This window comes from Vicugna pacos, chromosome 4, assembly GCF_048564905.1.
Source record: "Vicugna pacos chromosome 4, VicPac4, whole genome shotgun sequence".
Taxonomy (NCBI): domain Eukaryota; kingdom Metazoa; phylum Chordata; class Mammalia; order Artiodactyla; family Camelidae; genus Vicugna; species Vicugna pacos.
The window spans coordinates 1,583,249-1,610,566 of NC_132990.1; the positions used below are offsets into that span (position 1 = coordinate 1,583,249).

The window sequence follows — 27,318 nt, forward strand, 5'->3', positions numbered from 1 at the left end:
TATATTCTATAAATTAAGCCTTTGTCAGTTGCATTGTTTGCAAATATTTTCTCCCATTCCATAGGTTGTTGTTTTGTTTTGCTTATGGTTTCCTTTGCTGTGCAAAAGCTTATGAATTTAATTAGCTCTCATTTGTTAATTTTTGCTTTTATTTCTATTGACTGGGTAGATGACTGCCCTAGGAGAACATTGCTGAGATTTATGTCAGATAATGTTTTGCCTTTGTTTTCTTCTAGGAGACTTACTGTGTCTTGTCTTACATTTCAGTCTTTAGGCCATTTTAAGTTTATTTATATGTATGGTGTGAGGGAATTTTCTAACTTCACTGATTTACATGTAGCTGTCCAGTTTTCCTAACACCACTTGCTGAAGAGACTGTCTTTATTCCATTGTATGTTCTTGCCTCCTTTGTCAAAGATTAATTGTCCATAGGTCTGTGGATTTATTTCTGGGCTCTGTTCTGTTCCATTGATCTGTATGTCTGTTTTTATGCCAGTACCATTCTGTTTTGATTACTGTAGCTCTATAGTATTGTCTGAAGTCTGGAGGATTATTCCTCCAGCTTAGTTCTTTTTCTTAACTACTGCTTTGGCAATTCTGGGTCTTTTGTGATTTCACATATATCTTAGGATCATTTGTTCCTGTTCTGTAAAAAATGTCCTGAGTAATTTGACAGGGATCACATTATGTCTGTAGATTGCCTTAAGCAGTATGGGCATTTTAATGATACTGATGCTTCCAATCCAAGAGCATGGGATATCTTTCTATTTCTTTGGGTCTTCTTTAATTTCCTTAATCAGTGTTTTGTAGTTCTCCTTGTATAAGTCTTTCACCTCCTTGGTCAGATTTATTCCTAAGTATTCTATTGTTTTAGGTGCAATTTTAAAAGGGATTGTTTCTTTACTTTTCCTTTTGATTCATTGTTAGTGTAAAGGAATGCAACTGATTTTTGTATGTTAATCTTGTATCTGATACCTTTCTTAATTCTTTTATTAGCTCTAGTAGTTTTTGTGTGGCGCTTTTAGGGTTTTCTACATATAGTATCATGTCATCTGCATATAGTGACAATTTTACTTCTTTCCAATTTGGATCCCTTTTATTTTTCTTGCCTGATTGCTGTGGCTAGGACTTCCAAGACTATATTTAATAGAAGTCGTGAGAGTGGGCAACCTTGTCGTCTCCCAGATTTTAGTGGGAAGGTTTTCAGTTTTTGACTGTTGAGTACTATGCTGGCTATAGGTTTGTCATAAGTAGCTTTTATTATGTTGAGATATGTTCCCTCTGTACACACTTTGGTAAGAGTTTTTATCATAAATGGATGTTGAATTTTATCAAATGCTTTTTCTGCATCTATTGAGATGATTATGGGGTTTTTGTCTTTTCTTTTGTGGATGTGGTGTATCACGTTGATTGATTTGCGTATGTTGTACCATCCTTGTGACCCTGGGATGAATCCAACTTGATCATAGTGTATGATCTTTTTCATGTGCTGAGGAGTCTGTTTGCAAATATTTTGTTGGGGATTTTTGCATTTATGTTCATTAGTGATGTTAATTTATAATTTTCTTTTTTGGTAGTGTCTTTGTCTGGTTTTGGTATCAGGGTGATAAAGGCTTCATAGAGTGAGTTTGGGAGTACTTGTTCCTTTTCAGTTTTTTGGAAGTGCTTGAGAAGAACTGGTATGAGTTCTTCGTATGTTTGGTAGAATTCCCCAGTGAAGCCATCTCATCCTGGACTTCTGTTTGCAGGGAGGCTTTGTATTGCTTATTCGATTTCATTTCTAGTGATTGGCTTGTTTAAGTGGTCAGTTTCTTCTTGATTCAGTCTTGGTGAACTGTATGTTTCCAGAAACTTGTCCATTTCTTCTAGGTTATCCAGTTTGTTTCCATGTAGATTTTCATAATTTTCTCTTAGGTTTTTTGTATTTCTGTGGTATTGGTTATAATTTCTCCTTTTTCTCTTCTTGTTTTGTTTATTTGTGTTCTCTCTCTTCTTGGTGAGTCTGACCAAAGGTTTGTCAATTTTGTTTTACTCTTTCAAAAAACTAGCTCTTGGTTTGATTGATTGTTTTTTTTTCTTTTTTTTATCTCTATTTTATATATTTCCTCCCTGATGTTTATCATTTCCTTCTTTCTGCTGATTTTTGGGATTTTTTGCTCTTCTATTTCTAATTCGTTTAGATGGTAGGTTAGACTGTTTGAGATTGTTCTTTTTCAAGGAAGGCCAGGACTGCTTTTGCTACATTCCATAGATTTTCTGTGGTTGTGTTTTCATTGTCATTTGTCTCAAAATATTTTTTAATTTCTTCTTTGATTTCATTATTGATGCATTGTTTTCTTAGTAGCGTGTTGTTTAATCTCCATGCTGTTCTTTTTTCTCCTTTGTTTTTCTGTGGTTGATTTCTAGTTTCATGGCATTGTGATCAGAAAAGATGCTGGGAATAATTTCTATCCTCTTTAAATTTGAGACTTCTTTTGTGCCTGAGTATAGATCTATCGTAGAGAATGTTCCATGCGCACTTGAAAAGAATGTATATCTTTTTTGGGGATGTAATGTCCAAAAATATCAACCAAGTCCAACTGTTTTATTGTGTCATTTAGTGTCTCCATTGCCTTACTGATTTTCTGTCTGGAAGATCTCTCCAGTTATGTTAATGGGGTGTTAAAATCTCCTACTGTGGTTGTGTTCCCATCAGTTTCTCCGTTTATGTCTTTTAGTATTTGCTTTTTGTATTGAGGTGCTCCTACATTGGGTGCATTTTTGTTAACGAGTGTAATATCCTCATCTTGTATTGCTCCTTTAATCATTATATAATGTCCTTCTTTATGGCCTTTGTTTTAAAGTTCATTTTGTCTGAAATCAGTGTTACTACTCCTGCTTTCTTGTTGTTTCTATCTGCATGAATTATCTTTTTCCATCCTCTCACTTTCAATCTGTGTGTGTTCTTCTGCCTAACATGGGTCTCTTGTAGGCAGCATATTGTAGGCTCTTGTTTTATTATCCAACCTGCCACTCAGTGTCTTTTGATTAGAGCATTCAGTCCGTTGACATTTACAGTAATTATTGATAGATGTGTTTATTGCCATTTTGACCTTAGTTTTCCAGTTGATTTGTTATTTCCTCTTTGATCCTTTCTTTCTCTTTTTGTGGTTTGATGATTTTCTTTTGTATAATCTTGGTTTCTTTTTGTTTTTTTGTGACGCTATTGTGTACTTTTGATTTGTGGATCCTTCTGCTCTTGATTATATACCTATCTCTATATCAGCTACTTCAGTATAGATAGTATTCTTTCATACTGGTCTTTGGTAAATTATTCTTTGCTCTTCATGAATTCTATACATTTACTTATACATACATGTATACTATCTCCACGACTTACGTGTATCTCTAATGTGTCTCCCATTATTTACAGTGATGATGTCCAAGGAGGGATTGACCATTCTAGGAATCTCTAGAATACCCAGGATAATCTCTTGGGATATAGCAGAAAAGTTGTAAGAAGTCTGTTTACTTTGAATTTTTTTATCTTAAAAAAGATCTGTAACTTCTAAACTTTTGTAAATGAATCATGGTAAGTTAAAAATCTTTGTACCTAATTGAGTAACTCCAAAGTTAAAGACAAATTAGGTCAAAGATAGGCATCCTTTATAATGATTTGTTTTAGAGTCTTAAAAGTAAACAACAGGAGAAGCAGTAGTTTTCAAGGGTGTTTTCTTTGTCACCTAATCCTGAACTTTTGAACAAAATTTGTTGTTTCAGGGTTCAGTGTCATTTGAAGACGTGGCTGTGGAGTTCACCCAGGATGAATGGCAGTATGTAGACCCTGTACAGAGATGTGATGCTGGAGAACTACAGCCACCTCATCTCTGTGGGTGAGCAGACTTTACCAAGTGACTCCCATCTGGAATACACTTCTTTTTTTTAAAATTAGCAAAACACACAGACCTTTTATAGAGATTAATATTGTTTAGGCTTTTGAGTAAGATTTCTAATGTAACTGAAACCTTGAGAGAAACAGAAACAATGGGTCATTTGCGTTCCCGTTGAAAACTTCAAATGAGCACATTCATTTTGCTCCACTTTGGGAAACTAAAAAGCCCATGGATCTGGTCTTTATGTATAGCTTCAGTTGTTATGTTTGCAGGGTATTGCTTTCCCACACCTGAGGTGATTGTCAAGTTGGAACAAGATGAAGAACCCTGGTCCTTAGAGGAAGAATCCCTAAACCAGAGGTATCCAGGTGAGTGAGCACCGACAAAAGGAAATACCTGGGGTATTCAGACATTGAAGGGAACACTGTGAAAGCTTTTTTTTCCTTTGAAGCAGCTTTATTGAGATGTAATTCATATATAATAGAAGTCACCCATTTAAAGTGTACATTTCACTGGCATTTAATAGATTCATGGATTTGTGTAAACATCACCTGTCAGCTCTCTTCACCTCAAAAAGAAACACCGTACCCTTCAGCTACCACCTCCCTATCCCATGTCCTCTTCAGCCCTAGCAGCCACTAATCTATGTTCTGTCTCTATAGATTAATTTATTCTGGACATTTCATATAAATGGAATCACACATTATGTGGTCTTTTGTGATTGGTGTCTTTCACTTAGCATTACAAGGTTCATAGTGTAGCACGCATCTCATCAGTACTTCATCCTTTTTATGGCAAAATAGTATTTCATTGTCTGGATATACCATGTTTGTTTGTCCATTTACCAGTCTGTAGACATTTGGGATTTCAGCTTTTGTCTGTGATTGAGTAATGCTGACATAAATATTTATTAACAAATGTTTGCGTGTAGATATGCTTTTATTTCTCTTTAGTTTATACACCTTGGAGTCAAATTGCTGGATTATATGGTAACTCTGAGAACTGCCAGGTTTTTCCAAAGTGGCTGCACTGTTCTACATTCTTGATGACAGCATGTAAGGGTTCTGATTTCTCCCTGTCTTTACCAACACTTATTTGACTTCTTTTATTCTAGCCATCATAGTGGATGTGAAGTGGTATGTCATTAAGGTTTTGATTTGCAATTTTTGTATTAGTCAGCTGGACTGGCGTAACAAAATACCATAGATTAAACAACAAATTTATTTCTCACAGTTCTAGATATTGGAAGTACAAGATCATGGTGCCAGTAGGGTTGATTTTTTTTTGTGAGGCTTCTCTTCCTGGCTTTCGGATGACCCCCTGACTGTGTTCTCATGTAGCATTTCTTCTGTGCATGCGTGGAGAAAGTTCTGATGTGTCCTCTTCTTAAAAGGACAGCAGAATCGGGACCCCACCCATATGAACTCATTTAACCTTAATTATCTCCCTAAAGGCCTTATCTCCAGATACTGGGGGTTAGGGCTTCAGCATATTTAACAAATTGTCCATAACAATTTCCCTGACCAGTAATGCTGTGAAGCATCTTTCATCTGCTTACTGACCTTTGACTAAACTAATAAATAATTCCAGGAATTTCGAAAGTTATAATTACAAAATAATTCTTAGAGTAAATAAATATACCTTCAGTGTGCATATTGGCATTTTATGTTATGAAGCCATTTGAAGAGATAACATAAAGATTGATGTAATTTAGATCAAGGCTATCTCCTAGTCACTAAATGTAAATAACTGGATTATACTGATCGACTCAAAGGGGTATTCTCAATAAGTATTTTAGAAAGAGTGTAATAAAAGGATAATAAAAGTTATTACGTGAAAATAAATTTAGGGTTTCATGTTCTGTTACCATTCAAGTTTGAATTTAGGCAGTGCATTAACTTGGAGACCTTCTAGCTCAAGGTTAATTTAAAGTAACCCTTTAAGCATTTGAATGCCTGCACCAAAAAATATGATACCAGTGACCACAAAATAATGGAGTTCTAAGAACTTAAAAATCAATAGGAGTAGGAGATTATTTCTCATCTGATTAAATAATAGATACTGTGGATATTAAATAAGTATTCTTACAGAGGATATAAGTGATAATTGTGTTAAAGTGAAATAAATATTTGTCTATGTGTATGCTGAAGTCAAATAACAAGCCTTTCAAGTTCCCATGGAATATAATCATAAAAGTGAAACTATGGTTAGTCCAAAAAGAATACCCCAGTAAATCCAAGAAATTAAAGTCACAGATAATACTCTCTCAACATGTTTGATAAATCTAGAAACTGGTAAAATGAGTAAACAAATTCTTTGGCATGGAAACATTAAAAATTATGTCTTTAAGCAATAGTATATAAAAGGAAATCAAATCCAAAATTGCATGACATTTATAAAATAATGAGTGTACTTATTAGAAACCTTAGGATACAGCTAAATTAGTTAATAAGTAAATTTTCAGTCTCATATTTATGTTAAATTAAAAACTAACAAGTGTATACTTGTGAAAACAGAATAACTTGAAAGTGAAATTAAAAATTAATAAACTAGGAAACAAATTTTAGAATGGTTCTTAGAATAGAAATCTAATAGATAAAACTTTAACTACCCCCAAAAGAAAAGACGAATTTGAATAATAAATACAAGTGGGAATATATTTGTAAAGATTTAATGCAATATCAAACTTAATCTTACTCATAAAGGAGAGCGATGTGGGAAAGACTTGCTCTTCCAAATATGAAAGCTTCATGTAAAGCTCAGAGTAGTTAAGTGGTGTGGAGCTGGGCGTGGGATAGTTTAATAAATTAGAGAACAGTAAGGAAAGCACAAGAAAATATGTGCTATATAGACAAGTTGGTCTTTGACAGGTGGCACTATCCCCACAGAACAGTAGAGAAAGAATCCTGAGGTTACCTGGTGGATCAAACAAAAAATTTCATTCAGGTAGCTTAAAAACCTGATTATCAGAGCAAAACTAGAAATATTCTATATATGATGAGGAAAATTTCTTTATAAACCAGCTTAAGGAAGGAATCAATAAGATATAAAAAGTATTAACGAGAGGAAAGATGGAGCTGTATTCTTTTCTAATCCATCCGCTAAGTACAGTTAAAAATGTGCTTTTATATTTAGTACATGTATATAAAACAAACTTAAGATGATGAAAGTTGGAAAGAATGAAGATGACCTTAACAATATTCAGTCTTCCAGTCCATAAACAACATACACTTTTCCATTTCTTTAGGATTTTTTTCATTTCTTTTATCAGTGGTTTTCAGCATTCAAATACCAAGTTTTTCTTTCTTTCTTTTTTCTTTTTCTTTCTTTTCTTTCTTTCTCTTTTTTTTCTTTCTTCCTCCCTCCCTCCCTCTCTCTCTTTCTTTCTTTCTTCCTTCCTTCGTTCCTTCCTTCCTGCTTCCCTCCCTCCCTCTCTTTCTTTCCTCCTTTCTTCTTTCGTACTATGGTAAATCATCATTTACCTGATTTCAGATTCCAGTTGGTCATTGTATATGATTGGATTTTTGTATATTGGCTTTGTATTTTGCCATTGTAAAACTTACTAGTTCAAGGAGCTTTTTTGAAGATCTTTATGTGGTTTTCTGTGTAGACTTCCTCTGTCTTCATTTTTATTCTTGCCTTATTGCATTGATTGAGTAGAAGTGCTGAGAGTAAACACCCTTGTCTTTCTCCCAATCTTAGGGTTAAAGCATTCACTTTCTCACTTGTAAGTATATATGTTAGCTGTAGGCTTTTTGTGTAGATTCCCTTTATTAGGTTAGTGATTGGATTTTCAATCTTGTGAAATATTTTTGCCTTAATTCATGAGTTTGTGGTTTTAAATCCATAGATGATTAATATTATGGATTATATTGATTGATTTTAAAAAAATACTCCCAACAGTTTGCATTCTTGGGATGAATCCCACTTGATTGTGATTTACTATCTCTGTATATTGCTGTGTTCTTTGGCTCCTTTTTTTTTTTCCAGGATTTTTGCACTTATGTCATGAGGGATATTGGTCCCTAGGTTTCTTTTCTTAAACTGTTTTTGTTTGGTTTTGCTGTGAGGATAATACAGGCCTCATAAAATTGTTTAAGAAATAGTTCCTCATCTTGTATTTTTTAGAAGAGATTATGTAAATTTGGTATAATTTCCTACTTAAATGTTTGGTGGAAATCACTAGTTAAAACCTTCTGGTCTTGAAGCTGTTTTCTGGAACTACGTATTTTTTGACCACATACTCATTTTCTTAAATAAATACTGATCTCTTGAGGTTATGCCATTTTACTTGTAGTAGTTTGGTTTTTGGTTTTGTTTTTAATTTTTCGAGACGTTTGTCCATTTCATGTGATTTGTCAGACTTACGCACATAGAGTTTCTCTTAATATTCTTCTGTTATCTCTTTAATGTCTGGTGTGTCAGTAGTTATATCCCCTTTTGCATTTCTTTCTGATACTGATAATGGGGGCTTTTTTCTCTGCTGGCTTTTATCATTTAAAAAGAAAAATATATTCAAAAAAACTAAACTTTGGTCTGATTGATTTTTCCCTGTTTTCAATTTTATTGTCTTCTGTAAACTTTATTTATTTTTGCTTTCCTTAGCTTCAGCTTCTTTTTAACTAGTTTCTTAAAGTGGAAGCTTAGGTAACAGATTGCAGATCTTTTTTTTTTTTTTCCCTAGTATTGGGTATAGTCAAAAAGGTTTTCTCTTCCATTGTACCACCTTTCCTCTCTGACGTTTGGCTAGAAGGAACAAGCTTTTCTTGGAGCTCTTGTCATTGGGTTTGTTTTGCAGGTTTCTCCAGCGTTACAGTACCCTGTATAAGATATATGGAATGCAGAAAGAAAAGCCTTGAACTTCTTACCCTGTCATTTCTTATGTCCTAAAGTCCACCTTCATTTTCTCTTGTAGCATCTTCATTTGTTTTGGTAATTTTTTCCCCGTTTGGTCCAGGAATTTTTAATTGGAAGAGGTTGGACCCAGCTGCTCCATCTTGGCCAGCCCTGGAAATAATACCTATTTTTCTTTTTTTTAAACAACATGGATGAGGAGAGTGTGTGTGTGTGTCTTTCTGTTTATGTGTGAATTATTAAGCTTCGGAAACATGACCAGAAACAGTTGGGTACAGTGTGTAACATAACATATGACCTTAAGTTTCTCTCCATAAGAAATGTAGGACTCATGTTTTCAATTTTTCTCATTTTAGGACGTTACAGAGTTGATGTCCACATTGAGGGGAACCAGGAAAAGCAAGAGAAACCTCTGTGGCAGGTAATACTCATTGATAACAAAATATTAAGTAAAGAACAGCAGAAAGTTTTAGAGAAACCATTTAATCTCTATATAACTCAAAATTCTTTAGGAAAAATGCCCTGTAACTCTGACTCACGTAGAATGAATTTGCCAGTTGTTTCTGAATTAATTATTAGTGGTAGAAACTCTTTCAGAAAGAAGGCTGATTCCATGAATGTGTGTGAAAAGTTGCAGCTGGTTATTCAGCATGAGAAAACTCTTACTAAAGAGCAGGCTTCTGAATATAACAGAAACGTGAAGGCCCTCAGTTACATGAAAGATCATCATACCTTTCAAATTCGGGAGCAATCTTTTGAATGCAGTGAATTTGGAAAGGTTTTGCGCAAGAAGGCTGCCTGTGTTGCAGCTGAGAGTTCACTAACAGAAGAGGAGTCCTGTAAGCATAATGAATTTACGGAAAACTGTGATAAAGCAACTCTTTTTAACCACAGGAGAACTGGTAGAAAGGAGAAATGCTTTGATCTTAATGAATGTAGTGAGTCCTGCGACAGAAGCACTGTTGGGGAATGCGGTGAGGTTCACACAGCTGAGACGCGCTGTGAAGGTAATGAAGGTGGGAATAGTTGGGGCAGGAGTTCACTCCCCACTCAGCCTCAGAGAACTGTTACAGGGCAAGGTGCTCTTGAAAGCAGTAAGAGGGAAGGAAACTTGAGCCACAGCTCTGCCCGTGTAGTACCTCAGAAGACACAAACTGGAGGTAAACTCTGTGTTTATAATGGATTTACAAATGCCTTCTACCAGAAATTAGACCTTACAGTACATCAGAGAACTCACACAGGAGAGAAATTCTACCAGTGTGATAAATGTGGGAAATCCTCCCATCAGAACTCAGCCCTCCGTGTACATCAGCATTGTGACACAGGTCAGAAGTCATTTGAATGTACTGAGTGCAGGAAGTCCTTTTACCATAAAGCACACCTCATTCAGCATCAGAGGATCCACCCAGGGGAGAGATCCTATGAATGTAAGGGATGTGGAAACTCCTTTTGCTCAAATTCGCATCCCATACATTATCCTGGAACTCTTACCGGAGTCAGTCTCTATAAATGTAGTGACTGTGAGAGAACTTTTGCTGATAATTCAACCCTCAGAGGACATCAGAGAATTCACACAGGAGAGAAACCCTTTGAATGTAATGACTGTGAGAAAACTTTTGCCCATAGTTCAGCCCTCAGAGCACATCAGAGAGTTCACACAGGGGAGAAACCCTATGAGTGTAATGACTGTGAGAAAACCTTTGCCCATAGTTCCGCCCTCAGAGCACACCAGAAAATTCACACTGGGCTGAAACTGTACAAATGTAGTGAATGTGGGAAAACTTTTTCCCAGAAGACACACCTCAGGACACATGAGAGGATTCACACAGGTGAGAAACCCTATGAATGTAGTGAATGTGGGAAAACCTTCTCCCAGAAATCATACCTTAGTGGACATGAGAAAATTCACAGAGGGGAAAACCTTACGAATGTAATGAATGTGGGAAAGCTTTTGTCTATAAGGCAGCCCTTATTGTCCATCAAAGAATTCACACAGGAGAAAAACCTTATGGATGTAATGACTGTGGGAAAACTTTCTCCCAAAGGACACACATTTGTGCACATCAGAGAATTCACACCGGGGAGAAACCTTATGGATGTAATGAATGTGGGAAAACTTTCGCTGATAATTCAGCCTTCAGGGCACGTCAGAGAATTCACAAAGGGGAGAAACCCTATGAGTGTAGTGAATGTGGGAAAACTTTTTCTAAGACATCGCACCTCAGAGCGCATCTGAGGACTCGCACAGGGGAGAAACCCTATGAATGCAATGAATGTGGGAAGACTTTCTCCCAGAAGTCGTATGTTAGTGCACATCAGAGAATTCACGCAGGGGAGAAACCTTATGAATGTAATGTATGTGGGAAACCTTTTGGCCATAATTCAACCCTCAGGGTACATCAGAGAATTCACACAGGTATAAAATCCTACAAATGTAATGAATGTGGGAAATCTTTCTCCCAAAAGTCACACCTTAGTGCACACCAGAGAATTCACACAGGAGAGAGACCTTATCAGTGTAATGAATGTGGGAAAGCTTTTTCCCAAAATTCAACTCTTGGGGTACATCTGAGAATTCACACAGGGGAGAGACCTTATGAATGTTGTGAATGCCAAAAAGCCTTTGTCTGTAAGGCAGCTCTTAGAGTGCATCACACCAGAATGCACACCAGAGAGAAAACCCTTGGCACGTAGTGAATTTGGGAAGTTCTGAAGGAAGTTATACCTTGTTAGACAGCACAGTAGAGGACCCCATGTCACATGGACTGGCAAGTTATTTCCCTTAACTGTTTTCCTTTTCCACTGGGTATATAGCTTGTCTTTCCTTCATCTGGGTGGGGCTGATCATAGAGTGTGATGCTGTTACGTTTAAGCTAAGTCTGACCTTAATAAATCACCTTAAATTCTTCCTGTCCTGTGTTTTACTGGAATGGAGAGCTATCCATGGCAGACTTGAGTGCTGTGTATTGAACATGGTAGAGCACAGGATGGAAGAAGGTAGAGTCAATAACTGGGTGAAAGGAATCTCCACTGATAGACCTTTACCAATTTTTTTTGAGCAAAAATTAAATTTTTACTGTTTGGCTGTAAGGATTTTGGTATATTGGTTAAGTGCACATAGCTTAGCCAACTCTGTTAGAATTGGGTGAAACCCTATGAATATAATAAATGTCAGAAGACGTATAAGAATTTAGCTTATCATTATATATCAGAGACATTACATGGCAGAAAAAATGTCTGTCAGTATCCTGAATGATCAGAAACCTTAAATAAAAATCAGAAACCTCAGGGAAGAATACAAAAAAGCCTTTTCTGCAAAGTAAACTTCATTGAACATCAGATAATTAAGATTAGACTAAAATCTTACATTTTGATAAACTGATAAATAACACTTAACATAATACTGAGTTTGCTGTAGATAAGTTTTTTTCTGAGGAAATGTATCAGTTTCAGAATTGAAGATAAAATTCTCAAGTAGAACTGTTGTACTAGAAACTTGTATTATATGTAATACCAAATTGTTTAGAAAATATGTAAGAATATTTACAAACTCACTGTGGAATGTGATGTTTTTAAAATGGAAGAATAACTTGAATTCTGTGGTCACCACCAGTATGTGTGACCAGTCTCTGAGCTATGTGGTACATATATATGAGTCTATGTAACAGAATCCATTATTGATGGTGAGTTCTGTTAGAAGACAGTAGCTAAACCTGCTCTGGGCCTGTCCACTTTCCTTTTTTTTTTTTTGAGTGACTGTCCTCCTTCTGTTGGCTTTGCTCTAACAGCTTGATGCTAGATATAGCATGGCCTGCCTACTATGTCTGAATCTGGTTCTGTTTTTTCTAGAACACTGGAGATTCATGAAATTTTCTAAGCATTCTTGTGTGTATGTATGTGTGTGTGGGAAGGAAACCATCTGCATCAGCAAAAGGCTTGTTTATAGTTTTCTTATCAGATGAAGGCAAGGGTGAAATAAAAGTTGATAGGGAAGTCATTTGGTGTAGATGCATTCCTGTGAATTAGGCTAAAGCTCAGTCATGCAGAAAAGGGAAGACGATAGGACTGCAGGCCTAAGATAGAGCCGACAAAATGGAGTCAGTGTGGTTCCATACCTGATAATCTGTATGGCCCCAAAGGGCATCTGAATCTAAACTAAGAGAGAATATTATACACTTGTTCTAAGTGTTTCTTAGTGCACCAGAGCTATCTTAGATTCTTCCCTAATGTAACAGTTGCTTATTGGCTCCCCTCAATTCAGCAACAATCTCACATTGCCCCCATTTATATCCTTAAGTTTAAAATAAACATTTCTCGGTGATGTCATTGATAGTGATAGCGATAGTGATGGTCACAAAATGAGATGACTAGGGCTTCCTTCTGAGGTTATTCCCGGTCAAAAGGGTTGGGTTGTATAAGGACAGAGAAATACGGCTATCTCTTCCAGTAGGCAGCAAACGTGCATAGTCAGGCCCAGCTTGGTAAAATAAAGATTATCCAAACCATCAATCCCTTTGGAATTCTTGCCATTAATCACAGTAATAGACATAGGCTTTGGTTTTGGAATGTTTCCAGGGTCTTGGACTTTAATTTTAGCCCCACTATAGGGACTTCCAGATCTGGCTTTGAAAAAGAAAATTGTGAAATAGGGATAAATTGTACATAAATTCTTTTTTCACTTCGTATGCTAAGGACTGAATGTGTCCCCTGAAAATTTGTATTTTAAAGCCTTAATCCCTAGTGTGATGATATTTGAAGTGTGGAATCTTTGGAAGATAATTAGGTTTAGATGAGGTTAGGATGGAGCCCCTATGATGGGATTAATGCCCTTATAGGAAGGTGCAGAGACCAGAGCTCTCTCCTCCATGTCAGCACCCTGCTCTCAGACTTCCAGGCTCCTGAACAGTGACAAATAGATGTTTGTTATTTAAGCCACCAAGTCTACTTATTGCAGCTTATCTAAGACAGTCTATTTATTCCATCTACCCAATACTAACACAAAAGCATAGTAATTTATCAAATCAAGACCCATCCTTAATCCCCTCATGTTAAGTTGCAAAGCACAACACTGAAGGTTTGTAGACCAGTCCTTTGGTCCTTTGTCACCACCTGTCTATTGAAGCAGATGTTTTAGTTGCCCATTACAATTGTTTAATAAACCATTACTTTGAAGTTAATAGAGAATATAATGTTTCCTTCCCCATTGTTGCACTACATGGGCAATAAAGTGAATACCTTCATCTGAAGAAATGTAACCAAGAGGATAAAGTGATGCAGTATATTTTATGCCATTTCTTTGATAATATTAGAAGCATTGGCTTTAATTATTGGGCACTTGAAGCCAAACCCAGAAATGGTAGCAGGTTTTGTGAGTATCCATTTAACACCAACCAGAGCAGGAAGTACTTGATTGCTAACTACTGGATATTCTTATGAAAATTCAGCTGTTAATCTTGTGTGGATTCCCTTGTATGTGATAAGTCATTTTTCTCTTACTGCTTTCAAAGATTTCTCTTTGTTTTTAGCTTTAACATACATAATTTAACTGTGATGTATCTTGGTGTGAATCTTTTTGTGTTTATCCTACGTGGAATTTATTGAGCTTTGTAGATGTGTAGATAAATTTTTTTTTTCTCAAATTTGGGATGTTTTCAGTTATTATTTCTTCAGATTTTTTTCCAGCTGCTTTCTCTCTATCCTCTCCTTCTGGTACCTCATTATGCAGTTATGCATAGGGGTTGCATTTAATGGTGTCCCACATTTATCTGAAGTTCCATTCATTTCTGTTCTTTGGATTATATAATTTGACACAATTCATCTTTCAAGTTCATTGATTTATCTGCCAGTTCAAATCTACTGTTGAGCCACTCTAGTGAATTTTTCATTCAGATAATGTGCTTTTCAACTCCAGAATTTCCTTTTATGATGTCTTTCTCCTTATTGGTATTCTCTGTTCTTGAGACATTGTCATCATATCTGCTCTCCCTCCTTAAGCATGGTTACCTTTAGGTCTCTGAATGTATTTGTATCGCTGCTTTGCAGAACTGTCTGCTAGCTCCCACATACGGGCCCTCTCGCAGGTAGTTTCTATTACTTGAGTCTTTTTCCTGCATATGGGTAACATTTTATTTCTTTGCTTGTCTTGTAATTTTTTTGAAGTGGGTATTTTTGATATACTGTAGCCTCACTGGCTACTGATTCTCCCACCATGGGGCTTTTTGTGTTGTTTGCTTTTTGTTTTAATGATTTGACTGAACTATTTTATTGAAGTCTATGCCCTCACAGGGTCTGATGTGACCTCTGATGTCACTCCTCAGAAAACATTGTTTTAGCCATGTGCCCAGTCACCCTAGGTGACAGTGGTTTTAGCAAGGCCCCCTTTGTTTCTTACTCTGATTTCTCTTTTAAGGTGTTTACCTCCGTTGGTGTCACACCCCACTGTTAGCTAATTCCCAGCAATTAGTAATTTCGACTCATTTCCTGTTGATTGCCTTATCAATTTGTGACAGTGTTCTGGGGCATAAATTGCTTCACAGCCTGATCCCCTCTTCAGGAGTAGTTTTTGAAGCCAACCTTTGAGGTTTTTTCCTGACCCCAGGAAAGCTTTTCTTAGTTGTCTCTTTCGCTAGTCTTCTTTGGTAAACTAGCTAGCCTATACTTTAGCTTGCTGTGGTCATAGAACTACATGTCTCCTCTTAATTGTTTACTGCCCAAATCTCCATTTCTTTCAAGAGTCTGCTTAGGTTGAAGCTTCCCCATAATATGTTAAAAATAAAGTCAAATCTTTGGGGGGAAGCTTAAGAGCTGTCTTTTTATGGCATGTTTCTCCCCTGCTAGGGAAAAAGATCTCTGTACCACTGCTTCAGAGCTGGAGCTGGATATAGGGCTCCTCTTCTCTTAGACAATATCCCAGCTTTATGTGGGAGGTGCTGGGCTGGGGAAGTAGCCTCTGGTCTTCTCATCTTACCTCTACCAATATGGGACCCCTGTCCTGTGAGTAAGGTTGGGGTGAGAGCATCAGGGTCCTGGTATTTTCAGCCTACCATGCTTGGGAAAGACCTTTTGCTCTATGAGTGTTGGCTGAGGGAGGAGAAGGAAGCCCCTAACCTCTTGGATGCACTTCCCTGGAATTTAGCCTCTGTGACAAGGAGCTGGGACAGTGAGCTATGCTAGTGCTTGCCTCCCAAGGAGATACCATAACCCTTGACTGGAAGCTCGGGGTAGAGGGAATCCATCTTCTTAGCTACACCCACCCAGAGTGGAGCTTCTGTAACACTGAGTAATGAGGAAGGACTGGAGAGAGGGAGAGGGTCATGGCTCAAGTTCTAGAAACTAACTACTGAGATTTTATAGATTTTCTTGAAGATATTTTTCTTCCTTTTCTATATATCTTTTAAGATAATATCCGGAGACTTTAAAAGTTTTTTTTATTTAAATAATTGTAATTGGTTATGGTTGTTTCAGTGAAAAATATTTAATGAAATGTATCTAGATACCAAAATTCGAAATATCTGATACCCAGCCAAGTATTAGCAGGAATGCCAACAAGAACAAAAATGTGACCAATAATGAGGATAAAAACTAATCACTATAGAAGACTCACATGACACAGATGATAGAATTAGTAGACCAAGGATGTTTAAAAATCTTTTGTATTACCTGCTATTTAAGTTTCAACATGTAAAGAGATTAAAAATTGTCATTCCTGTCCTTTTAACACTAAAAGCTGAAGGAAATGAAAATCAGATTTTCCCCTAAACCCTTCAGACAACTGAGGTCACTGGACACACTGTCCCTCCCAAATCAAGAGAGACAGGCACTTCCAGAAATAAGGTTGAGATTTTCTTAACAGGTGCAGAGGCCACAGGAGCCATAAGCTGATAGGAATACTTAAATGGTAACTTTGATGAATTACTGGAGGCTGAATATAGAAAACCTTGGGAGAGAAAAACTTCTCAATTCTGAGAGTACTAGTTTTAGGGCAGCTCTGACACATTGAAAGCTTTACTTCCAGGAAACCCACTAGGTTCTCATGGTGGAGATTTGAGAAAGATTCCTCATGGCTCTGGTGGAGGCAGAGAGGGGCAGTCATTATAGAATACACCTGGAGCCTTCTCCAAAGGCATATTCTTCAAGACCAAGAAAAAAAAATTTTGTCAGAGCTTTCTCCTCAGTAGGGGAAGGAAGTATTCCCACTGCAGCCCACTTTAGCCTTCTATCACCTAAGGAGGGAAAAACCAGAGTGTCAACAGGGGTCAGGGCTTCAATGAAATAGACTGAGAATTCTGCAGCAAGCAAAGAGAGTTGAGGGTTAGGGGGTATTATACCATTGGAGAAGGGCCAGGGACACTTGTAAAGGTCACACACCTGGGACATAGACTCAGTGATGTCATCAGAATATTAAATTCCCTCTCCCCCATACCACAGCATGGTTCTTATATAATAGTGAATTACAACTGAAGGACTTGCAAAACACAGACTCTCTGGGAGAGAGTAATTAAGAGGATACAAAAATACAGTCATGAGAGGAATTTGAAACATTTGGTACCCATAGTTAGAGCAAATGTTAACACAGTCCAATTGTTAGCTATAAATCCTCACACCACAGGTCTGTTTGTTTCTATTACCCAGTACAACTTACCTGTCTTTCAATAAAAACTTACAAGACATGCCAAAGCACAAGAAAAATAATAGTCTGAAGAGATAAAGCAGCCATCAGAACCAGACTCGGGCATGACACAGTTGGAGTTATCCAGACAGAAAATGTAAAATAACTGAGATTATTACATTAAAGAGTCTACTGGAAAAAGTAGACAACATGCAAGAACAGATAGGTAATGGAAGCAGAGAGATGGGAACGCAATGGAAAAATCAAAAAGGAGATGGTAGAATCTGATAAAAGTTTGAAAGCTCCTGCAATGTGGTAACAACAACAAAACCCCCCCAGCAACCCAATTAAAAAATGGAAACACCTTTCTCCAAAGAAAATATACAAATGGCAAATAAGAACACAAAAATATGTTCAGTGCCACTAATTAAGAAAGTGCCAGTCAGCCCCACAATGAGAAACCGCATACATTGATATGGCTATTATAAATAAACAAAAAACAACAACAGAATATAACACGTGTTGGCAAGGATATGGAGGAATTGTTGGTGCATTGCTGGTGGGAATGTAAAATAGTGCATCAATGATAGGTAACAGTATAGTGGCTCCTCAAAAATTAAACTTGGAATATAATATGATTCTGCAATTCTGCATCAAGGTATATACCCAAAAAGGTTGAAGTCAGAGACTCAGATATGTGTACATCAATATTCATAGCAACAGTATTCAAGCTAGACAAAAGGTGGAAGCAAGCCAAAGATTCATTGACGGATGAATGGATGAACAATACATATACGTATATATACATGTGGCATATACATACAATGGGATGTTGTTCAGCTTCAAAAAAGAAATAAAATTCTGATACATGCTACGACTTAAATCGTGTTACCTTACTAGGGCTGCCATACGAAAGTATCTCAGACTGGGTGGCTTAACAAACACATTTTTATGTTCTCACAGTTCTGGAGACTGGAAATCCAAGACCATGTGTTGTTCTAACATTTCGCTCCTTGACTAGTAGGTGACCATCTTCTCCCTCTGTCTTCACGTGGTCTTTCCTCTGTGTCTGTGTCCTTACCTCCTCTACTTACAAGGATGCCAGTCATACTGGCTTAGGGCATGTGATGTACAGAGTTTGTGTCCCCATAAAATTCATTTGTTAACCCTAATCCCAATATGATAGAATTCGGAGTTGTGGCTTCTGGGAAATTAATTGGGGCATGAAGGTGAAGCCCTCATAAGTGGAATTTGTGCCCTTATAAGAAGAGTACAGAGAGAGACATGGCTTTCTTTTCACTATGTGAGGAAATAGCAAGAAGCTGGCCTTTTGTAAACCAGGACAGGGACACTCACCAATAACCCAAGCCATCTAGTCTATAGTAGTTTGTGACAGCAGCCTGAATTAAGACAGGGCCCATCCATATGACCTTATTTTACATTTATTACCATTTCAAAGCCTCTGTCTCTAAATGCAGCCACATTGTGAGGTACTGGAGGGTGGGGTAGAATTGGGGCAGGGGTATAAATTCAGTTGATAACATGGACAAACATTAAACCATTATGCTAAGCCATAAACAAAAGGATAGAATATAATTCCATTTATATGAGGTACCTAGAACTCTATGACTCTATGAGGTTAGACTCAGACAAAAAATAGAATAGTGGTTACTAGGGGCTGGAGAAAGGGAGGAATGGGGAGTTACATTTTAATGGGTTTAGAATTTCGATTTGAGATAATGACAAAGTTCTGATGAAGATTTTATGTTGTGATGGTTGCACGATGTGAATATATATATTACTGAATTTTACATTTAAAATGATTAAAATGGTAAACTTTATGTAATATGTATTTTGCCACAATGCAAAAAATGCTAGAAATACAACATACAGTGACAGAAGGGAAGAATGCCTTTGATGGGCTTATTAGTATATTTTGTCATAGCCAAGGAAAAACTTGGCTTGGAGATATGTCAGTTTATCAGAGAAGGAATAAATAAAATTAAATATTTTATTTTTCATATTCTTAACTGATCTAAAACATAATTTTTTAAAGCAACAATTGTCACAATGTGTGAGTGATTTTAGGGTGTGTATGTGTGTGTGTATATATATATATATGAAATAAATGACAGCAATGTCACAAGGAGTAGTCAGGAGAAGAGAGTACTCTGCTATCTGAACTACATGTGAAGTTATATAGTGATATTTGAAGGTGAACTTAGAACACAAATGTATATTGTTGACTGTAGGGCAACCATTAAAAATTCTTACAAGAAAAGTATAGTTTTTTTCACATTTCCCCCACTTCATTGAGTTACAATTGACAAAATTGTGTATATTTTAAAGGTTTAATGTGATTGTTTGATACATGTATACATTATGAAATAATTACCACAATCAAATTAATGAACTCATTAATCAACTCACTCATTCATCAAAGAAGTTAAGACACAACACTGTAAACTACCTATAACTCAAAAAAAATTTTTTTAAGTTAGCTTTTTGTGTATGGAAAATCTTAAGACCTAGTCTCTTAGCAAATTTTAAGCATATAATACGGTATTATTAACTATAGTCAACATGCTGCACGTTAGATTCTTAGAAGTCATTCATCTCATAACTGAGTGTTTGTACCCTTTACCAGCATTTCCTCCACATTCTGGCAATCTCCATTTTACTCTCTATCAGTTCAACTTTATTTCTTTTTATTTTTTTATTTTTTATTTTTATTTTTTAGACATCTTTTGTTTTCTATTTGTTTATTTTTTGAGGGGAGGTTATTAGATTTTTATTCAGTTATTTTTAATGGAGGCACTGGGGATTGAACCCAGGACCTCATGCATGCTAGGCATGTGCTCTGCCACTGAGCTCTACCCTCCCTCTTTTCTTTTTTATAGATTATACATATGTTTATGTGTTGTCTTTCTCTGGCTTATATGGTATAATGCCTCCAATGTTTATCCATGTTGTTGACAATGGCAGGATTTCCTTCTTTTTTAAGGATGAAATATATATCACAATTTCTTTATACATTCATCCATCAGTAGACACTAAGTTTGTTTCCATACCTTGGCTACTGTGAGTAATGAATGCTGCAGTGAACATGGGAGTGCAGATATCTCTTTGGGATAATGATTTTATCTCCTTTGGGTTTACAACCAGAAGTGGAATGCTGGATCATATGTACTATGTTTAACTTTGAGGGACCTCTATATTTGCCTCCTTATGTAAGGCAAACATCTTTTAGACATAACACCTAGAGAGTGATAGATAAAATTTTAAAAATAATTGATAAATTGTACTTGGTGAAAATTATAAAGCCTCTGCTCTTCAAAAGGCATTATCAAAAAGTGAAACTGTTTCTTTTTAAATTGAGATATAATTGACTGGTGTACAGCATGATTTGATATATATTTTGAAATGATGACCACCATAAGTCTAGTTAACATCCATCACTGTACATAGTTACAAAAAAATTTCTTGTAACGAAAAAGACTTCTAAGATCCACTTTCCTAGCAGCTTTCAAATATGCAATAAAATATCACGAACTATAGTCACTATGCTATCAATTTCATTTTTATAAGCTAATTATTTTCTATCTGGAAGTTTGTATCTTTTGACTCCCTTTACTCGTTCCTCCCACCCTCCACCGCTGCCTCTGGCAACCACCAATCTGTGCTCTGTATCAATGAACTTAGTTTTTGTTGTTGTTTTTAGTTTTGTTTTTGTTTTAAGTTCTACATATAAGTGAGCTCATGCAGTATTTGTCTTTCTCTGTCTCACTTATTTCATTTAGCATAATGCTCTTGTGGTCCATCCATCCTGTTGCAAATGGCAACATTTCATTCTTTTTATGACTAGTATTGCACTGTGTGTATATATATACCTCATCTTTATCCATTCATCCATTGATGGCCCTAGGATATTTCTGTATCTTGGCTTTTTTAAATAATGCTGCAATGAACACAGTGGTGCATATATCTTTTCACATTAGTATTTTTGTTTTCTTCAGGTATATACCCAGAAGTGAAATTGCCTGATTATACGGTAGTTTAATTTTTAATTTTTGAGGGACCTCCATACTGTTTTCTATAGTGGCTGCACTAATTTACATTCCCACCAACAGTGCACAAGGGTTCCTTTTTCTCCACATCATCACTCATACTTGTTATTTCTTGTTTTCTGATAATAGCCATTCTAATAGGTCTGAGATGGTATTTCCTTGTGGTTTTGACTTGCATTTCCTTGATGTTTAGTGATGTTGAGCATCTATTCCTGTTAGGTCTTATATTTAAGTCTTTAAGCCATTTTGAATTTATTTTTTTAAACATTTTTTATTGATTTATAATCATTTTACAATGTTGTGTCAAATTCCAGTGTTCAGCACAATTTTTCAGTTATACATGAACATATATATATTCATTGTCACATTTTTTTCTCTGTGAGCTACCATAAGATCTTGTATATATTTCCCTGTGCTATACAATATAATCTTGTTTATCTATTCTACAATTTTGAAATCCCATCTATCCCTTCCCACCCTCCGCCCCCTTGGCAACCACTAGTTTGTATTCTATGTCTATGAGTCTATTTCTGTTTTGTATTTACACTTTGCGTTTTTTTGTTTGTTTGTTTTTGTTTTTGTTTTTTAGGTTCCACGTATGAGTCATCTCATATGGTATTTTTCTTTCTCTTTCTGGCTTACTTCACTTAGAATTACATTCTCCAGGAGCATCCATGTTGCTGCAAATGGCATTATGTTGTTGGTTTTTATGGCTGAGTAGTATTCCATTCTATAAATATACCACATCTTCTTTATCCAGTCACCTGTTGATGGACATTTAGGCTGTCTCCATGTCTTGGCTATTGTAAATACTGCTGCTATGAACATTGGGGTGCAGGTGTCATCCTGAAGTAGGGGTTCTTCTTCCCACTAAAATCTGGGACAAGACAAGGATGCCCACTATCACCACTCCTATTCAACATAGTCCTGGAAGTCCTAGCCACAGCAATCAGACGAGAGAAATAAAAGGGATCCAAACTGGAAAAAAAGAGGTAAAAGTGTCACTATATGCCGACGACATGTTACTATATATAGAAAACCCTAAAAGGTCCACACAAAAAATACTAGAGCTGATCGAAGAATTCAGCAAGGTAGCAGGTTACATGATTAACTTTTAAAAATCAGTTGCATTTCTTTACACTAAGGATGAATCAACAAAAAAAGAAAGTAAAGAAACAATACCCTTTAAAATAGCACCCGGGGCAGGGTATGGCTCAAGTGGTAGAGCGCATGCTTAGCATGCATGAGGTCCTGGGTTCAATCCCCAACACCTCTAAAAATCAATAAACAAACCTAATTACCTCCCTCCCAACAACAAAAAAAAATTAAAATAGCACCCAAAGTAATAAAATATCTGGGAATAAATTAACCAAGGAGGTGAAAGAATTATACACAGAAAACTATAAACCATTGAGTTTATTTTCATATGGTGTTAGAGAAATGTTCTAATCTCATTGTTTCACATGTGGCTGTCCAGTTTTCCCAGTACTAGTTGTTGAAGAGACTGTCTTCTCCATTGTGTGTTCTTGCCTTCTTTGTCTTAGGTTAATTGGCCATAGGTGTGTGGGTTTATTTCTGAGTTCTCTGTTATGTTCCATTGATCTATGTGTCTGTGTTTGTGCCAGTACCATGCTGTTTTGATTACCACAGCTTTGTAATGTAGTCTGAAGTCTGGGAGGGTTATGCCTCCAGGTTTGTTCTTTTTCCTCAGGATTGCTCTGTCAATTTGAGCTTTTTGTGCTTCCATATGAATTTTAGGATTTATTTGTTTTAGTTCTCTGAAAAATGTCCTGGCTATTTTGGTAGGGATTTTATTAAATATATAGGTTGCTTTGGGTAGCATGTCCATTTTAATAACATTAATTATTCCAGTCCAAGAGCATGAGATTCACCTCCTTGGTTAATTGTATTCCTAGGTGTGTTTTGATGCAATTTTAAACAGTTTTTTTTTTGCTTTCTCTTACTGATATTTTATTATTAGTGTATAGAAACACATCAGGTTTCTGTATATTAACCTTCTATCCTACTATGATGAAGAATTCATTTATTAGTTCTGATAGTTTCGGGGTGGAGACTTTAGGATTCTCTATGTATAGTATCATGTCATCTTCAAACAGTGACAACCTACCTCTTCCCTTCCAAGTTAGATACCTTTTTCTCCTCCTCCTCCTCCTCATCCTCCCTTGATGAGAGTTGTATCATGAATGGATGTTCAATTTATAAAATGCACTTGAAAAAAAAAGTGTATTCTGCCTTTTTTTTGATTGTAGTGTCCTGTAGATATGTATGAAGTCCAGCTGATCAATTGTGTCATTTATGACCTCTGTTGCTTTGTCAATTTTGTTTGGAAGATGTTTCCATTGATGTAAGTTGGGGTGTTAAAGTCTCCTACTATTAGAGTATTATTGTCAATTTCTCCCTTTAAGTCTGCCCAACACTTTTTATTGAAGAGACTTTCCTTTCCCCACTGGATTCTAAGATGGATGATTAAATCCATGGTTCACATCCACACTGGTATCCTCATCAAACAATTATCTGCCACATCCTTAATATTCTCCAGATTTCAAAATTTTGGCTTCTTTTTTGCTTAAATATTGTCTTCATTCACCTCTCTCCTCTTACACTTTATTACAAGCAGTCAGGAAGTATCAAACCATTCCTTTACTTCTTTGCTTAGAAGTTTTCTCAACTAAATATCCAATTTCACCAATAGCAAATTCTACCTTCTGCAAAACCCTAGAACATGAGCATAATTCAGCCAAGCCTCTTCCCAGTTGTTGACAAAGATAGCCCTTTCTCCATAATCCAGTAACATGTTCCTCATTTCTATCTAGGACCTCTTCAGACTGTCTTTTATTGTCAATTTCTACCGACATTCTGTACACATTTATGTATTCTCTAAAAAGATGAGTTTTCACTATAGCTCTCCTCTTTTCTTTCTGAGCTATCATCAGAATCACCCTTAAATCACCCTTAAAAGTCCTTTCCTGGCAGTATCAGCGTTTTCTAGTGTGGACTTCAAAACTCTTATCGAACCTCTGCCCATTAGCCAGTTTCAAAGCCACTTCTGCACTTTTCTGTATTTGTATATATCACATTATATTTTAATATGTCATACATTATATTTTTGGAAGTCATATGAGCTTTAATAATTGAATCACCAGAATTACCGTGATGTCTAGCATGTTGTGTGTTACAGCATGCTTGATGTCTCTGTAAGAGAGAAGCCCAGAGACCTGAGAACATTTATCCATGCAGAACCCTATGAAGTCTGAATATATGAAGTTCTCATACTCTCAAAAATAAGCCTGTACCTGGTTGAGGGTACAGGGGACCTCCAGGTACATTTTTTACAACTTCATGTGAATCTACAATTACTTCAAAATAAGAAGTTTAAAGAATAAATAGAATAGAATAAATAAAAAGAAATATGCTGATAAACGTGAGACGCAGTAAGATCGGAACCTTCAGCAGAAACATGCTGATCAGGCTTCCTGTGGTTGCCATCTTGGTTGTTGCTTAACTTGACTGAAACCCACGTCATGCCAATTATGACAACATATCAGTTGCACAGTTTATTGAAAGAGTAACATTGATGTTTGGGAGATATACAATATAAGATGAACCACAGCATTTTTATATTCGTAGCTTATCTGAAAAAATCATTCATTGAGGGTTAGTTCAAGATGTGGAAAGAGAGGTGTACTTAAAAACTAAATGCCCTCCCCGTCACCTCTGCTTCCACTTCCTGTGGGCTCAGTAAAGAAGGAATCAATGAAGAATTTGAAAGCGCATACACCCTACTTCTGTGTATTCATCTTTTTCCATTGATGTGCAGTGCCCCCTCTGTCATAAATCAAAGTCAGTGGACCCAGTGATGGATCAGTTACTAGGCTTCTGTTCTTTTCCAGTGATCTGTTCTGTCATAACATCTGCATCATGCTGTCTTGATGACGAGTTTTATACATCTTGATTGGTAGTATGGCAATTCCTTCCATCTTTATTTTTTTTAATTCTACAAGATTTTTTTTAAGTTATTCTTGGGCTTTTGCCTTCTATATGAAGGTAATAATTAGTTGCCAGTGTTCTCAGGAAATCTAGTGGAATATTTGAGGAGAAATGCACTGAATATATAGATTAGTGTGAGAATTGAAATGCTTACCATAGTGAATTATTACATACATGAACATAGAATAAATTTCTATTTAAGTCTACAAATTGCCATGTTTCTTGTTCCGATCGATGGGTCAAGGGAATCAGCAAATTATACCTGTCTCACTGAAGTGCTTGCGAAGTTTAAGAGATCAGGGGAGAAAATGTGAGCATCAAAACTCCAACGTCTAATTAATTGGCATGTGGAAGACAGGCTTTATGTGATTGTCAGGTCACAACAGTTGTTCCAGTAATTACTTCTGCAGGGTTTCTAAGGTCTTCCATGCGCATATGAGACTCACATTAGACTCTGGGGAGAGAGGTTCTAGGCATCCAGGATTGTATGCTCACTGGAGATGCCAGAGGCACTCTGAGACTGTGGGAATACCAAGTAAACAGAATGATGTGCAGGAAGTGTGCATTTTCTCCTGTTCCTTGGTTAATAACAACTGAGACTGTTTACAGAGGTTTAACTGTGTATCAACCACCATCAGTATACTTTATACCTATTGTGTAAACCAGTCACTGATTATGTTAATTGTATCATTAATACCCAGGATATACTTATGATATTAGGAATACTCTTCTTTATATTTTAGAAATGATGAAATGCTTTTAAAATAACTCACAGAAAACCAATTAGTTTTTTGAGGTGCCAGTATCGAAACTCAGATCTCTGGTCCCAGAGCCTGCATTTTTTTCCCCAGTGGCCCGCACAGTCTGGGAAGAAAAATGCAGTATCTAGTTTGGCAAGAAAGACTGTGTGTTTTGTGGAGTCCATGGGTGAATAGTAGGTTGAAGTGTCCCTAAGTTCCCTTTACTCACAGTAGGCTGACATGAGGTCTATCTTGTTCCTGTACATTCCTGCCAACTGTTAACCAGATTGCTCAAGGGAACAGGCATGGCCTGGGCATCAGGGCTGCATTTTTTTCTATCATCTAAACTGCCCACAGGAGCCCTCTTTCCCATATACCTCCCTGGGCATCTTGCAGTGGGATAAAGACTTCTGACACTGTTTGCCTAAGAGTCTTGTGGGAGCAATAGTCAACTCTATGGTATTGCTATCCAAGAATCTGGAGAGGGCCCAGAAACACTGTTGTTTACTTAGTTGCTTAAAACAACATTAATTTATTATATAATGGTTTCTTTGGCCCATAGGTCTGGACACAGTTTAGCTGGGTCATCTTGCAAGACTGCAGTGAAGGTGCTGGCCAGGGCAGAGTTTTGTCTGAAGGCTCAAACTGGGAAAAGATTCAGTTCTAAGTTCATGTAGTTTTTATTGCTAGAATTTACTTCCTTGTGTCCACTGGACAAAAGGATTTGATTTCTTCATGACAGTCCACCAAAGGTGTACTCAGCTACTTGGCGATGTGTGCCTCTCGACAAGGTTGTTGAATTTATCAGAGTCTTTTCATAAAATGGACTCACAGTCCTAAGTAATGGTCATGGAAGTAATAGCCCATCACACTTGCTATGTTCTCTTGGTTAAAAGCAAGATGTAGGTTTCACTGCCACCCAAAGGGAGAGAACGACACAAGCTTGTGGACAACATGAGGCAGGGATCATGAGGACCACTTAAGAGTCTGTCTGCCCCAAGGGTGTTTTTGTTTTGTTTTGTTTTTTTAAATCAGTTTATAGCAACGTGTAAGGCTTTGCTTTGTTCAACAGCTTCTCAAAATTTAGGATTATCGGAATTTGTCAAACTGTTGGGTTGGGCGATGCTGTCTTACTTTAATTAAAAAAAATAGAAATACAGTGAAGTTCA

General features: G+C 36.6%; 2 protein-coding genes across 3 annotated transcripts in view; both read left to right on the forward strand.

Moving 5' to 3' along the window:
• Positions 1 to 27,318, forward strand: part of LOC102525112 (zinc finger protein 658-like) — a 65,429-nt gene that overhangs the window by 8,096 nt on the left and 30,015 nt on the right. Inside the window, exons 3-6 of one of the 2 annotated variants that reach the window (XM_072959090.1) lie at positions 3,760 to 3,872; positions 4,145 to 4,240; positions 9,083 to 9,147; positions 18,298 to 18,350. In XM_072959090.1, the coding sequence (XP_072815191.1) occupies positions 3,839 to 3,872; positions 4,145 to 4,240; positions 9,083 to 9,147; positions 18,298 to 18,336 (234 nt within the window). In that variant the 5' untranslated portion in view covers positions 3,760 to 3,838 and the 3' untranslated portion in view covers positions 18,337 to 18,350. Of the gene's footprint in view, positions 1 to 3,759; positions 3,873 to 4,144; positions 4,241 to 9,082; positions 9,148 to 18,297; positions 18,351 to 27,318 lie in introns of those variants that run through there. The other variant, XM_072959091.1, reaches the window with a different exon arrangement.
• Positions 9,696 to 11,586, forward strand: LOC140696219 (uncharacterized). Its single transcript, XM_072960636.1, has 3 exons — positions 9,696 to 9,700; positions 10,353 to 10,555; positions 10,627 to 11,586. The coding sequence occupies exons 1-3, from the start codon at positions 9,696 to 9,698 to the stop codon at positions 11,418 to 11,420; spliced, it is 1,002 nt and encodes a 333-aa protein (XP_072816737.1). The 3' UTR covers positions 11,421 to 11,586.